General features: G+C 40.3%; 1 protein-coding gene across 1 annotated transcript in view; it reads right to left on the minus strand.

The window, feature by feature from the left end:
• Positions 1 to 4,342: 4,342 nt before the first annotated feature.
• The window catches only part of dbpa (D site albumin promoter binding protein a), a 36,949-nt gene continuing 25,259 nt past the window's right edge, over positions 4,343 to 16,032 (minus strand). The window contains exons 4-5 of the mRNA XM_026155803.1: positions 7,740 to 7,993; positions 4,343 to 5,539 (exon numbers count right to left, since the gene is read on the minus strand). Of these exons, the coding sequence (XP_026011588.1) occupies positions 5,324 to 5,539; positions 7,740 to 7,993 (470 nt within the window). The 3' untranslated portion in view covers positions 4,343 to 5,323. The remainder of the gene's footprint in view (positions 5,540 to 7,739; positions 7,994 to 16,032) is intronic.

Below are 16,032 nucleotides of genomic sequence, written 5' to 3' on the forward strand. Positions count from 1 at the left end.
AGTCCACCACATGTAAAAGGTGTCTCCAGCAGATTTTATTATACAAGTACATGTCTTTACTATATACAACCTATCTGGGGGAGGCCACTTTCATACCTTCCTCATTTAGTCAGTGGTTGGAGTTCCTAATGAAGATCAAGAATAATACATGCTCTTTTTTTTGGTGGTGGTTGGTGGGGTGGATTCATCTACATTTGACACTTAAGGAAAGTTGGTGTAAGGTGGATTGATGGCTAGCTGGTTCATTTGATTGTTGATTATGAAGATTTTCTATCAAAAAGAATCATATAATTTTTTTTACATTTAAAACCAATAAACACACTGTAAATTTAAAAAAAAAGTGTCAGCTACCAGGAACTAATAATTCCTTTGAATACTCCTATAGGGTTTCTTCCACAGCAATGTTTTGTACAGCAGGTGGCGACCCTTCAGATGCTGTCACTTCACACATGACCATCAACTACTGCTAACATGGTTGCTAGCTGGTTTGTACATGCTTTTTAGATCGTACAGCAAGACACCAGAAGATCGCTATTGGTGAATAAGGATTAGCCTTTATTCGTGTTTGGAGGGGGAAAAAGACCACATATGCCATCATCCCTGTGGACAGCACACAATACTGGTGAGGAGCCGGGGTAGTGTCGAGCTCATGGGATTTGCAGTTTATAACAGTCAGTCACAACAAGAGGAAGTTAGCTGAGAATCCACAAAGTTGAAGAAGAAATAACAAGGCTGTGTACATTATTGTTATCATCATCGTTATTGTTGTCATTATTACCCGCAATGCCGTTTTATCACACAGCAGCAGACTGTCACTGCTGCCACATGAAGAGCAGGCCTCAAACACCCGCCAGAAAAAGTTGTACCACGCAAAACAACACAGTTACATAGAAAAATAGCACTGTCAAAAAGTTTCAGAAAGGTCTGTGAAGAAATCCCCAAATCCAAGATATCAAAAGAAAAAAAGATGACTTCCTTCTTCCAACAACTGATGGAAGTGTAAGAAGCTCTGAGTTTCTTCCAGGGATCTAAATTCAAAAGTTTGTGTCTCAGGTTTAAACATGTTCCCCCCAAAAAAGAAGACAAGGGAAAGGAAAACATACAGTACATACTGTATATCAAAGCTAGACCTACAACTCCCATTATACACCTGTGGCTTGATTAAGTCTTTGTGGATGAGGCCAGCAGCAAACAGGCTCATGGGATATGTGAAAGTCGGCCTTGGGAATGAAAATATAGTTATGTCAGGCTAAAATCACCTGAAGAAAAAAAGCTGTTGCATAAAACAACAAAAGAAATATCAAGAACAATCATAATACTTGCAAGTGTGACTGTATAGCAGGTAACAAGAGCTAAGGTTTCAGTGCTCTCTGTAAATTTAAACAGTTCTATATAACAGTCAGCTAAGCCCCTCCCCCATTCAGTCACTGTCCAATCACAGCCTAGCACATGTAGCGAATTCAGCCTGTCAAATTTTTGAGTTCTTAGTATAGTGAAACAAACATTTGAAGAGTTTTTAATTGCCTTTGAGGGATTAAATTAAATATGGAGGAAATTAGCAGATGCTGTGGGGGTTTTTTTTAGACACACTAAAATAGTCCAGACTGGCTGGGCTACTTGAATTTCAAGGGGTGTGTGCTCATATTTGGTCTAAACAGGAGGGAGGAACTAGAAACTAGAGTTCAACACATCCAGGGTTTGTTGCGTTATCTGGCTCAGCAAAACCTAAAGCTTCAGTCGGATATAACAGCCATCACAATAAGGTTATTGACTTCCTGCTCCAGGTTCAGAATGGGCATTTTGCAGGTCATATGATTTTTCATCTGCACAAAATGATCCCTTATGAGTCCTGCCCACTCTGATCAGATGTCATCAGATGATGAGAAAATGGTGATAAAATTCTATAAAAATATTTACGAATAAAACCAGAGTATAATCCTGCTAAAAATCATTAATCTTGGCATTTAGCTCATAAAGAAAGAAAAACATTTTAATTCAAGTTAATTACTTGGTGCTGTTGTCTATTTTTAAGGTGATGGCTGCACATTAGCGTCTCAAACTTTTCACTGGACACATTCCAGTATTACAACAGTAATCTTTTGTATAGTAGGAGGCGAACATTAAATCAGCTAATGTCACAGGCCTACACTTGGGTAAATTTGTATTGTTTTTAGTTTCAGTTAGTTTGACCTATTTTATAGTTAAAACTGTCAGACTGGGATTTTAGGTTTTCTTACCCCTGAAAAAGAAGTTTCCAGAAGTACCAGTTTCATTTCAGCTTCGTTTTAATGTTAACAAGCTGTTAGCTAGGTTGATAATAGCTACAGCTAATTAATCTCCCAGAATTTAAGTTTTTCTGCTTTAATTTTACAGGGAGGAAACATGGTGTTCAGAAATGTATTACATTTAATTAAATGGCATTCGAAACACAGTTTCAGAACTTCTTTTGCTGTGTGCATAGACATTATATAAGACGGATGTAGCTTCCATGTTGGAAAAAGTAGCTAATGCAGAATTATCCAAAATCCTGCATTCTATCTAAAGGCCACTAGATGGCAATAGCTTTGGTCCGATTAAAGTCTACAGGAAAACATCTCTCTAAAGTTTACCACTCAGTTATGGAGAATAAAATGTTTTTGTTTTTTTTAAATTCTGTTAATTTTAATCACAATGTGTTTTTGAAATGACTACATGGGGCACACTCATTGGCTACTGGCTTGTGACTGACCGGCAGTTTTAGACTGCAATCGGCATCTTGTCATCACACCTGGTTACAAAGCACCAAGATGGCGAAAACACTCATCAGGAGGCTTCACACAACAGTATATATTGATGATATCTGAGTAGCTACGTTACTCTTTTATACCGTCTATGACTGTGGAGGAAAAATAGTGTTTTTAACCCTATTTTGGGTGGTAGTCACCAGTCTTTTGAAGCAGTTCTTTTTGGATTGGACTGGAGTTTCTACCACTTACAGTTATGGACCTCTCATATGTATTTAGATGGTGGTGTCAAAATAACTCTATGAAACCAGAAGGTTTTATGCAAAACCCCCTCGGTTAAACTTTACTGTAGAATGCAAAGTGTGACAGGCGTAGCAACAGGGGAGCGAGGCTTAGCCAACTACAGTTAGTCTGTGGAGTTTCTATCCCATGCTGGTGACTTAGTAACAAAAACGGGCTAAAACGGAATCATAACAATAAATTCATACAGCAAATGTAAAATACAACCAAAAAAATAAAAATAATAATAACAAACCAATCCACAAATCCTGTGATCGGATCAAAGATTTTTTTAGTGTTTCTTATTTTTTAATATGCATATTTAATACCTCAGACAACACCTGAGAAAAAACTGACAAAATGATTCCAATGAGTTTTCTCTGAAATATATTCAATTATGTATATTACAACTATAATCACATAATTCAAGCATATATCATATACACATATATATCTAGTGAGAGAATAGTTTAATAGTCAATAGTACAGTTGTATGGTACAGTAGCAGTAGGGTGCATTTCTCTTTCTCATTGGGTAAAGTTTGAAGGAGAGGTATAGACAAGTATGTGTGTGAAAATCTAAATATATGATTCATCAATACAATATGCAACAAAAAGAGAGAAAAAATAAAGAATAAGGAATAAAGACAAAGAAAGGGTATAGGCAGTTCAGTACTGTGTTTGAGAAGGTGTGTGTGTGTGTGTGTGTGTGTGTGTGTGTGTGTGTGTGTGTGTGTGTGTGTGTGTGTGTGTGTGTGTGTGTGTGTGTGTCAGGTCGAGGATCAGATTAGATCAGCACCATAAAAGTCCTTAACAACATCAACAACAACAACAATAAGGGTTAAAACCTTGGTGAGGACTGTGTGTGTGTGTGTGTGTGTGTGTGTGTGTGTGTGTGTGTGTGTGTGTGTGTGTGTGTGTGTGGCTGAAGGTTTCAGTCACTGTTCGATCTGGGCAGATCAACCTTAAACCAGTTAGTATTCAATTTTTGCACCTAGACATGATTGATGAGTAAAGAAACCGAAAGCAATCATGTTGCGCGATGGTTAAAAGTGTTTGTCAGTGTGTGTGCGTTTACATGTGAGCAAGACACATTCACCGAAATAAAACGCAAACCCGCCAGCGAAAATCTCTCCTTTTACTTATCCTCGCACATCTGCTCATATCCAGCTGTTCGGATGGCTAATTATTATTTCCTCCTTCAGCTTCAAAAAGAAAAATAAAAGCCCCTCGATTTATGTCAGAATCAGACACGGAATCAAATAGAAGATAAAAACTGAAGTGCTTGAACGAGCTCACAGAGAAAACAAACACAAAGATTTTCTTTAAACTATACAATTTTTTTTGTTGTTTTGCCTTCTTCCTGCCTCCGCCCACCCTCCTCCTCCCCCCTTCAGCGCCGAAAACAGTCTAAAATACCTCGCCTTGTCTCACGCTGTGTGAAATACCTGATTCGACCGTGATACATTCTCTGTTACACCTCTTCCTCTGACTAACCAGCTCTGTAAATTTGAAAATAGATTATTTGTTGTTTAGCAATAAACAGCTGGGAGGAAAAGCGCTTTATGTGGCCCCGTGACTGTCCAGCTAACAGCCCCTCCCGCCCCATATATAAAATATACAAAAGATTATCTCCAAAATCCTCCTCCTAAATACCTCTGCTAATAGAAAAATATACAATAATCCTATGTCAAAATCTCTTTGCGTTATTGACGAAAGCCCTGCTCTTCTTCCTCCCCCCGTCCTCCTCTTTGCTGGACTAGTCTTGCTTTCCTGCCCAGTTCAAAAATATACATGTTTTCTTTTTTTCCTATTTATAGAAAACAAAAAATTACACATCTGACCTCTTCTGGCTTGTGTCCATGCCTTGAGCTTAAAAAGTGAGATTTCACTGGCATATTGTGAATTCAACACCCTGTTTGAACTGGCCAGAGCGGCGGATGGAAACGCACTACCTGCAAAAACGCCATGCGGCACCGGGCGTAAGCACAGCACCAAGGGTAAAGCTGCCAAGGTGTCACGAGGTGGTGATACAGTACGGTGTGTGGATTCAGCAAAGCAGCATTTACAGAGTCAAACTCGGAAAATAAACTGTGTCGCCGCTGTGCTTTCCTGTCATGACATCCTGAAGCACAGCGCGCGCGCTAAAAGACGCTTGTGGCGTTTGCGCCCGGTGTCGCACGGTGCTTACTGCAGATCTACGTCAGCCTCCCCCCACCCCCGACTCGCCACTTCAACTAAAGTGCTGCTGTTGCTGGGTTGCCTTGTACCCTTGTCTCATCTCCGATGCCCCTCCCGCCTTTTCCGCCTCCGTCCGTCTCCTCACAAGTCTCCGTGCCGGCTCTCGTACTTGTTGATGATGTTCCTGCAGCGGCCCAGCTCTTTCCTCATGTCAGCCACCTCCTGGCGAAGGGCGGCGTTCTCTCGCTCCAGGAAGGCCGCGCGCACTGAGATCTGGTTCTCCTTCAGTCGCCGGGCGTCCCGCGAGCGCTTCGCCGCCTCGTTGTTTTTCACTCGCCGGCTCCAGTATTTCTCATCCTGTCGGCGGCGGCGGTGTGGTATGTTGGGGTGTGTGGGGAGGAAGGTGGAGGGAGGAGAGAAGAAGAAAAAAAAACAAAAAAACAAAAGAAGAGGAGAGAGTGGGATGAGAAGGTTCAGTCATTTGATGAGGGTGTCAAAAATGGGAGAAAGGAACAAAAGGTGGAAACAGCTGAATAGTCACAGGTACAAAATAACAAAACTATGACTGCCATTTTTATAACGTCACCATGATGACACTCAGTTATGAGCAGCAGACTGTGGTTGGATTCAAAAGCATAAAACATCCCAAACACAGGTGTGACGTATACCACATAAAAAGTGCTATACTTCTTATCCTAAAGCTTGTAGCTGCACTAGATAAATTAAAATGTTTCAGGGGTTAGCATTTACTGCTTCTCAGCAGTAAATGTTTGCTATGGCAGCTTAGAGAAGATGAACATTCATTAAACAGATTTACAGAGTGAAGAAAGTAGTTTAGGATAGCTGTGGTTTATATACACACACATATATATATATATATGAAATACTCCTTTAAACTGCAGTTAGAATTACCAACAACAGCTTTTCTGTGCTTTTTATTGCCTGCAGGTCACGGTGTAAGATAAGCTACTCTAACTCTTAATTTCTTATATTAAAACACCTTTTCACACATAGACGCATAGACATCTAGCAATATACTGATCTGCATACACAAAAGACCAATAATATTCATCTTGCAATGACTACAAAAGGAATCAGTTTGACGGAAAACACCAGTAAGTGCTTGTGAAAACATTATCAATAACTTTTTATGAGGCATGTCATTCCTAATGCAGCTCTCTTCTGACCTGCCGAGCGCCTCAGCCGAATGAATAAATACGCCGCGGACATGACCTCCGGCCCCACAAAAGCCTGCAACGTTACTTTGGGGACTTTTTGCCAGGAAAGGAATTTGTTGGCCAATGAAAGTCTCACAAGAAGAAGACTGGAAGCAGCCCTGATGTTGTGTTAAACTTTGGGACCCATAGAGCAAAATAGGAGGTCAATCTGAGAATACAACCTCGTAGAGATATCTATCTGAAAGATTTATGCCGGGAAGCAAGCCCACATGCTTCACTGCCTTCATGGAGAGCTTTAATAAGGATCTTTAACATCTGGTTAAAGTTAGCATCATTCCACAATTAAACACAGCTATTATTGTATCCCTCTGCAACATTTTTAAAGAGATCTTGGGAATATTGCTGCTTTCTGATTTGTGTAAATATAAACACTAATTAGATCCTGGATTATTTCATAACTTTTAATCCAAGCCAGACTTTCCTGCTCATGAGAGCAGATAAATCTTAACCGTAGAGCGGAATATTAAAGCTCGTTTATGAGAAGCCGTTCTCAACTTCATCTTTAACTCTGGCCGGAGATCATTTTTCCAACCTTCCTATATATGATTTATAAAACCGGCAACGGCTGAACAGAGCAAGGTGAGCGCCTCCATCTCTCCATAAATTATAAACGCCTCGGGAGCTGCAGCTGCTCCGCACTGAACTATGAAAGCACGAGCCATTGATCAGAGACTTTCCTAGTGTGCAATGAGCTGAGTACAAAATATTTCAGGATTCCCGTCAGGAGGCATCAATACCAGTGGGCGTCACGCTCCCTTCGTTTTTTTTTTCCACTCCGCACAGGAGCTGTCAGAGCCGTGGCCTTTTGTTATGATGAAGTTTAGAGTTTAAAATGAAACAACGTGGCTGTGGCTTCTATTTAAGACAGATACTAAAGGAAAATGTGACCTTCTGCTGAGTTATATGTGAATCTTTATGCAGGTTTTATCTTTAGGTACCTTTACAACACCTGAGATTTACTAGTGGGCCTTATTTTTAATTTTTATTTTATTTTATTTTAAGTATTTAATTTGATTTTACTCATTTCATCTTATAAAATAATTTATCTCAAACTCTATTTTTGAATACAATTAAAATTGCGTTCTTGTGCTGCAAAAACAATTTTGAAATTGCAAGTAGATTTTTAAAAAGTAGACTCTACAACTAAATTTAAAACGGGAAACTGATCCATTATGGATATATATATATATTTTACTAGCCATTAAATTAGAAACACAGCAAGCAGCGGAGCATTTTCTTTCCCCAAATAGCTTTAAAAATCCTTTCCTGTAGTGAATTTGGACATAAAGGAAACAAAAGGATTGTGGGAGATGTAGTACCTTCTGCTCGTCGGGAACCAGCATCTTGCGGGCCTTCTTGATCATCGGCTGAGGTTTCAGCTCGTCCTCCGTGAAGCGGTGCCGCCGTGGGTCAAATGCCTCCTGGCCTGGCACGCTGGACAACGCTAGGTCCGCCGGGTCAGGGTCAAAGTTCACCATGATGTCGCTGTTGCCATTGGTGCCGGCTGGAGGTCCAGGGGGGGCCGGAGGGCAGGTAGAAGGGGGTGACGGGTCCTGAGGCACTGCCTGACCACCTGGAAGCGAAAGAAAATGTTGGTTATCTCAGATCAAATGATTAGCTTGTCAGCTAAGATACCCATCTATAATCAATCTTCCAGTTATCAGCTGAAGCCCATCACAGTTTCTACAGGATGAGAAGTGGAGTACCTGGACAGATTAGTGAGTTAGTGAGCTTCTAGTTGCAGGAACATGTTATATATAATATACATGAATCCACACGGTTCCTTACAAAATAAATCAAGTTTCAGTAATGTCAGCTATATTCTGGCATCCCTTAAAAATTGTCTTAATCATCATACTGGAAATAAAAAGCTCATGAGAATTAAAGTACAACATTTGCCATCAGAACTCTTTCTCACATGTAAATTTGCTCGTGCCACCCGGAAAACTGACATGAAAATCACTTTTTTTGTGTGTAACATATAAAACAGAGGGTCGCACACTGAGATTAAGATGAGTCACAGCACCAGGATCATTAAACAGCTACTGACAGCGGACTGTGACATTAGCCTGCAGGCTGTTCTCGCCACGTTAAAGTGTGGACAGGACACAGATACACAAACATGACATGAGCACTGATGATGTTTTCATGGTAGCGTTTATCACAATGTAAACTTCCAGATGAAGCAGACTATTTGAGTTCTTCAGAGATGCTTTTTCTCTGAACTTCCTTTTTTGTGTCTCAGATATTTATATTAGATCTTATTACATAACTAAAAATCATACTGCCTCTTAATTTGTTATCGGTTATTAGAATCCCTGCCAGTGCAACATTTTTATGGTGCCATTCGTTAATTGTTCATGTGTTACTTTTGCCAGTTTAATTAAATTTTTTTGTTGGCAATATGTGACACTTGTTGTGTGAATAAACTAAAAAAGAGGCAAGAAGGGAGCAGAGAGAAAGAATACGAGCGCTTGTTAATTGTCTTTCCAGTGAACAATAATCTGCACTACAGTCCAAAATCAGCAGCTTAATTACTCGTTTAGCTGTCCAATCATCAGCATCTAGTTTTATCTGCAGATTAGAGCCCATCTGCCCTGACCGAGGACGGTCGCACGCCACAGAGATGCGAACTGAAGATGACGACATGAAACAATCCCCACCAATCAGGACACTGGAAAAACACTCTGTTAAATTGTATTATATTTAAAGGAGTAACAATGTAATTACATTTAGATTCATTTACACACTTACATTTGTTCTCGATGGTCACAGTGAATTTATTAGTTTTAGCTGATGTACAAACATGACTACACTCTGAATACAGCCTGACATGTCTGCCCTATGAAACACCAGGAGACAGACTTTTCAACTTTAAACTGTTTTTAACCAGCATTTTTTATTGCTTTATATTTATTTACTGACATTTTGGATGATGGTACCTTTTATTTTATTTTATGTTTTTATTATCCTTATACATTTATTTTATTTATTGATGTGTTTTTAGTTTATTATTTCCAGTACGCTCTGATTGTTCTCAATTTATTTCACTCTACTTCTTTTCTACTTGTAGAGCTGATATTTCACTGTCATTTATTTGATGTTATGTCCTTTGAATTTATTTTAAAGAGCTTATTATTGTATATTTTTGGTTATGTTTTAATATCGTTTGTTTTGTCTTATATTCAGCTTTTATCCATCTGAACTGCAATGACTTCTGCAAACTTTGACTTATAGTGTAGATCAAACTTTCTGAACTCAGAATATTTTAATAATTTATTGTTTTTATGGGATGAAAAATAAACAGCCCCGGGGATGGACATGGATAAGATTTTATTGACACCGACGCTGCTATCAGCTCTGCCTGTGGGTGATTTCTGACCACTCTGCATGCAAAAAGGTAACAGCCTCTCCAAGTCTATGTATGATCTTCATTTTAATAACTAAACAAGAAACAGATGCATCTAAAAATGCTCATTTTTACAATATGTCAGTGACGTGTTACTTCATCATGATCCATCACAGTTCACAGGTTATTGTAATGTGCCTGTACGAGGGGGGGGGGGGGGGATCTTTTCTTGCCTTCTGGGCTGTTTTGCACAAACTAATGAAAGTTCAAATCCAGTGACAATGACAAATGACTTTTGAGAAGCAGCTTTACACTAACAGTGACATCAAAGTCAAATGTATCTCACTTCACTAAAATTGGACCAATATCCTGAGAGGAGTAGCGACTCTTTCATTGGACGGACAGATGCATCGGTCCTTCAGCTAGATAAAACTGAATCAGCGTCACTGAATTCTAAATATCTAAATCTGAAGGTGAGACAGAAGCTTTAGAGAGCTCTGCCTACAAGCAAATAAAATCAAGATAAAATTTTATTTAAATTCAATAATTGAGGTTTTGATGTCCAGTGTTGTGCTAAACATGACAGGACCTCTGGTAGGACTGAATATACAAAGATATGCACTTATAACTCTTTTAGGCGATGAAAATATCTAATTCAAGTATGTTCAAGATCATAAAAAAAAGGTTTTGGGAAAAAGCAGCAAAGCACGGGGAGACATTTTTGTCTCAGTGTTTAAATCCCACTCAGGTCAAACCCCTCCAGCTTTAGTGTTTGCTGTTGGACTCTAGAGGCCGCTGGCTGCAGAGTCACATGTGCTGCACACTCTGCCTCTCATCCTTTATCCAGAGAGCAGCAGAGAGCCAGGAATGATTCCCACTGAGATAAGTAGGATTATCCCATACACAGTGGACAATATATTCAAATGCTTTTCCCCATTAAACCTGAACATATCACCGTTTCTTCTACACCTTTAACAACGCGCTTAATTCTTCACATTCGACTTCAAATTTCGACGACAAGAAGCATCTTGTCTCTCCGTAGTGATGCCAAGTCACCACCAAGTGTCACCATCGAGCCAGGAACGTGTCATACTCGATTTACGACATGCAGAAGAGAGGAGCTTTTTTCTTTAACCCTTTGCAGTGTCTGATATTTAAAAGAACATCCTAGTGCTGGCTAAAGATTTAGAATGATTATGCATGAGCCACACATTTAGACAAATGTGGTTAGAAAGGAAAGAAAAAAACTATTTGAAGAGAGCAGATGATTCAGAGATGGTGCTGCAGTGGACTTTTTTCCCCCTGTGTTGACTCCAGCTGGCTTTACTCAAACGCCACTTTTACATGAGCTACCAAAGCACTAAAAGGGGGTTCAAATAATTAAGAATGAACACAATTATTTAAATGTTGGGAAGTGGAAGTGTGGCAGAGTGGGGGAGGGGGCAAAATCTGTGGAAGCGATTCCTGGATGCGGATATTAAACTGTGTGGCAGTGAAGCTTTTTCCCTGCAGCTATATTTCTGAATGTAACACTATAATAGAAGAGCGGCTCTATTTTCAGCCGGCTGCTTCATTTCTTTCCCGTTTCTGATTGAAAAAACATATTCCCCCCCGCAAATGTTTCTTCCTTGGAATAGAGGCATAAAAATGCTAGTTGAGCAATCATCCGCCACTACTCAGACCTCCACTGTGGCGACATTTGTAAGACGCTTTTTTGGAGCTCCAGGCTCGGCGCCACAGATTATAAATAACTTCAAAGCTGGTGACCAAAATCAACCAAAACAGCCGTGGAAAGATTTCAGACACTTGAGCAAATGAAGCAGAGAAGAGATAGGAGGCAGGAAGAGTGAGGAGAGATTGTGAAGATTTAGCATTAATAGAATGACATAATTTTGTCATATGACAGAAAACCTCTAAAAGCCCTCAGCTGTCGCAGCCTTTGTGCTTCTGAAGCATTTCTTTCCCTTTTTTTGAAACGTGGGAAAGACATGTCGGTCAGAGCGGCAGGACTGACACTGATTTTCTACTCAAACTGCTGCTGTGAGCAGTCCCTCATGTTTTCATGTCAGCCACAATACCACAACCAAATCCTCCACGGGCTCTGGGAAGTCAGGCTTTATGACAGGCAGGAGGCGGGACATGTGAGGTAAGCGAAGGGTCAAATCGCCACACCGTGTTCTCCCAATAAAATCCAGCTGAAAACACTTGACTACACGCTGAGCGTGGCGAGTGGGAGGCTGTGGGTATGTAAACTTTCTGAATGGTGGCTTTTTTCAGGTTTCAACTTGCGCTGAACTCGGAGATTAAAAAAAAAAAGTCTTACGACTGTTTACATCCAATCATGACTCCACGATGTCGATCTGACATTCGCCTCCACTTTTACACAACTTGTTGCCAAAACATCCCACAGTTGTTGTTTGTTTGGTTCTTTTTTTTTTGTTTTATCTGAAATGAGAGGCTGGATTTACATAAGCGTCCGGTGTGACACGCATGCATCACTATGCTCTGCCCTCTGCAGCTGTTATTCTTCAGAGCTGCTATTCTTTGTTCCGAGCCTGAGTGGAAAAGATGACTTTTTTGTGTATTTGGTTATTTTGGTTTTCCAGTGCCCAATAGCAATCAAACCAAGGTTTGTATACAAAAGTCACATGGGCCCACAGACCCAGTGGTTTGTTTACTGGATCGAGGGTAGGCGACATGTCACCCTGCAGAGTTTGACACTTTGGCAGAGGAGACAAAATGCGACTTGAGCTCCAAACTGAATTTCACCCATATCTGCGCCGTTATCTAATGACACCACTGTCATCTCCTAAATACATGAATGACAGAACTGACCTGCACAAGCTGCAAATAAATCCCTGCAAACATTCATGATCTTAGTGTAGAATCTGAAGGCATAAACAACGGATGGAAAAATCCAGATGGAAACTTACAGTTATAAAACTGTTTACTAATTTCTCATTGTTGAAACATCTTTAGTTGTAAAAGTGAGGGTCAGAAAGTAGACGAAGAAAGTAAATAAAGCATGGAATAAGCAAACAGAATCTTATAAAAGATACAGCTTTGAATCCATATAAGTAATTATTAATGTATCTGTTGACAGTAATACCTCTGTGGAGGAAAACACAGCTATAGTAACGCAATATTTGTTTTTAGTGAAATGGGACACATGCTAACAAATTCTGTGCACAAAGTGTGTGGCTGTGTAAACTTTCTCTTAAAGTGTTTCACGAAAAAGAAATTTAATGCAAAAGATCCCAGTCTTCCTCCTACTGTGGCCTTCGCTGGAAATCAAAAGCATGGCCTCTACCTTTGTGATTTGTTAATCAAACTTGAATCACAGGCACCATCAGTAAACATATTCAAATTGGATTTCTCAATCAAAGCAGCATTTGAGGCGTTTCTGTCTCTATTTGGAACCCGTAGATTTAAAAATGAGCCCAACACAAAACTGATGACAGGTAAAGTGAATAGAACTGATCATATTGTTAAAATGCATTCCTTTGACTTGGTTCCTTTGACTTGTACCATCCACAGTGGATCCTTCCACACTCAAACTCACAAAAACTGCTCAGGAACCGCTGGATCAACAAAACAAAGAGCCCAAAGTGTCACCAGTCCTCCAAACTAACCAGATCCCTCTGCAACTGAACACCGTAGGACAGCGGTCCCCAACCCCCGGGCCTCGGACCGGTACCGGTCCGTGAGTCGTTTGGTACCGGGCCCCGAGAGTTGAGGCTCAGGTGTGAAATGTATGGTTTTCAGGGTTTTTATCGGTTTTCAGCGTTATTTTGTTATCGTTTTTTATCGTTAACTCGGTTTTCCTGGGTCTTTTCACGTGTGTTATGAATAAATCTTATTTTTTTGGTACCGGTACTAGTTTTATTTTGTTGTATTTATCTGTATAAACTGGTCCGTGGCGCAAAAAAGGCTGGGGACCGCTGCTGTAGGAAGAGCGAGAAAAGGTCTGATCCACGGAGGCTCCTCACCCAAAGGACCCAAAGGATACACTACCTATATCTGATGCCAGACAAAAGTAGCCACACCTGGGCCTCAACAGGTCAACAAACATCTACAAAAGGAGTGTGGTTTTAACATGGTGATTTGCTCTGCATAGACCTTACTGTTCATTATTTTGACAAGGCATTCTTTATGTCTGTTTTTAAGCTCATATCCATCCAACTGTTTTCTCCAAATATCCAATTTAGGATTGGAGTCGAACCCAGGACCTTCTTGCTGTGAGGGTCTCCATGCTACACCAAACTCATATTTTCTTATTTGCAGTTTGGCCACAGGAAATGGCATTTAAAAAATGATAATTATTTTTCTATTTGGATTTTTTCCAAAATAACAGCAACAACTTAAAAAATGCCCAATAAAATATTAAAATACAGAAAAGATTTGAATTACAGTGAAAACATCCCTTCGCTATAAGCTGTACGGTTCTTCTTGCACAGTTGCAAACCCTCATCATTTCTAAATGCAATGCACCATACTGTATATTCCAATCTCTTCTATCCTCTGATCCATCTGTTTGCCCAGGAAGCAGTGAGACCATCAAATAAAGTGCTGTTGGCTTGATCTGTGTCTCTGGCAGCTGGACGGAGCTGATCCTGGATAAGTCTGCCCAAAGCCCCGTCCTAATAACAACCATTTTGGGCAAAAAGTTGAAACTGCTCCAAGAACACGACTCCCGCTGCTGCTGGGTAAACACTTGCCAAGCGAGGATTCGTCTGGCTTCATTTCCTGTCTGAGAGCAGGAGCCATTTGGAGGAAGCAGCCACTGACTCGCGGATTCCCTCTCTGCTTTCATTAATTTAGCTGAGATTATGCGTTTTCCTCTCTCTGCATGTCACTGCCTGTCAATCTGTCATCCTCCAGCTCCGGACAAGGAGTTCAACTGAAGTGGTTTTGGATTGAAGCAAGTTGTACCCAAAAGATTTGCTAAAGCTCCACAAATATCACATTTAAATCCGACGTTTCTACCTGAGCACCAACAAGAAAGTTATTACATTAACTCCGACACAGTCAAGACTTTTCAAGGTCTCTGAAGGTCCCATTTCATGAAATTCAAGGTTTAAGATTAGCCCTTTCATTTCTTATTCATGTTGTCGTCAAATCAAGAAAAATGCCTCGTTTTAAAACAGCTTCTCCATCGTGTGAAAGCTCCATCACAGGAATCGCCTCAGGACGTGAAGAGCTGATCCTCGGATGGAGCGTACCGAGGCATACTGATGAATCTGGGTGATGTATTTTAACTTTAAAAACATCAAAAACATTTTGGTCCTCTTCTAAGATAGCTAAGATGGGGGTTTTTTTTATTTTCACAGTCAAACAGAATTTTCAACATCAATGATCTTAAAAAAATTGAGGAAAAGTGTTTTAGATTCTGTCCTTGAGCTGCTTGGATGTTCAGAAATCGTACCGGGAGGAATCAGCTGTCGTGGGCAGAGACGCCCACAGCAGCAGAAAATAGACAGGTTGAGGTTTGAGAGTCAGGTGAGCAACGCTTCCTCTTGACTAATCTCTTGTTTGATCTAACTTTACTTTCACCGGGTCCACCTACACGTAAAGTGGAATGCAACAAACTAAGAGCTGCTCTGTGTGGAAGAGGCATTTTGGGAAATGTAGGAAAGCTTAACAGGCGGAACAAAATCTGTTAGTACGGCACAAAATCCTCCTCGTGCACGCATCGTCGACAGCGGCGGCGGCAACTTCTGCTCTCTGACGCAGAACTTTTTCCCTTTCAATCTTCTCCTGTTTCAGCAGCTTCTTGTGTAATAAAGGGAAACAAAGCAATTACCAGGAGAATAGTAATTATGCTAATTATACAAGGATGGAGGTAACAATTAACATCTATTGCAATCACTGTAATTGAGTCGATTTTTGTGTACGCTTTCATCGGTTTTTCATCCTCGGCGAGTTTTCATTACAGTGAAATACGGCATTGTAGTTAAACTGCAATCACAAGCTCTGCTAACTCTGACTCGCATGTGTCCTGTGCACAGATTTTGCTTTAGCTGTTACTCTGCTGTTACTTTTAGCTTTATATGACAAAGACACATTGCTAAAGTTTTTTTTGTAGTCGTTATTGTTGGTTTTCCCAGCACCGAAGTGATCCTACATGGCATTTTATTGCTGCAACCCAGTCGCCCTCTCTTGTGTGTCTCAGTTTTCATGACTTGTTCTCAAACTGCACAATAGAACAGGCTAAATGCAAATGACTTCTGAAATGACACAGGATATATTAGCTTAATTACCAA

This window comes from Astatotilapia calliptera, chromosome 22, assembly GCF_900246225.1.
Source record: "Astatotilapia calliptera chromosome 22, fAstCal1.2, whole genome shotgun sequence".
Lineage (NCBI taxonomy): Eukaryota > Metazoa > Chordata > Actinopteri > Cichliformes > Cichlidae > Astatotilapia > Astatotilapia calliptera.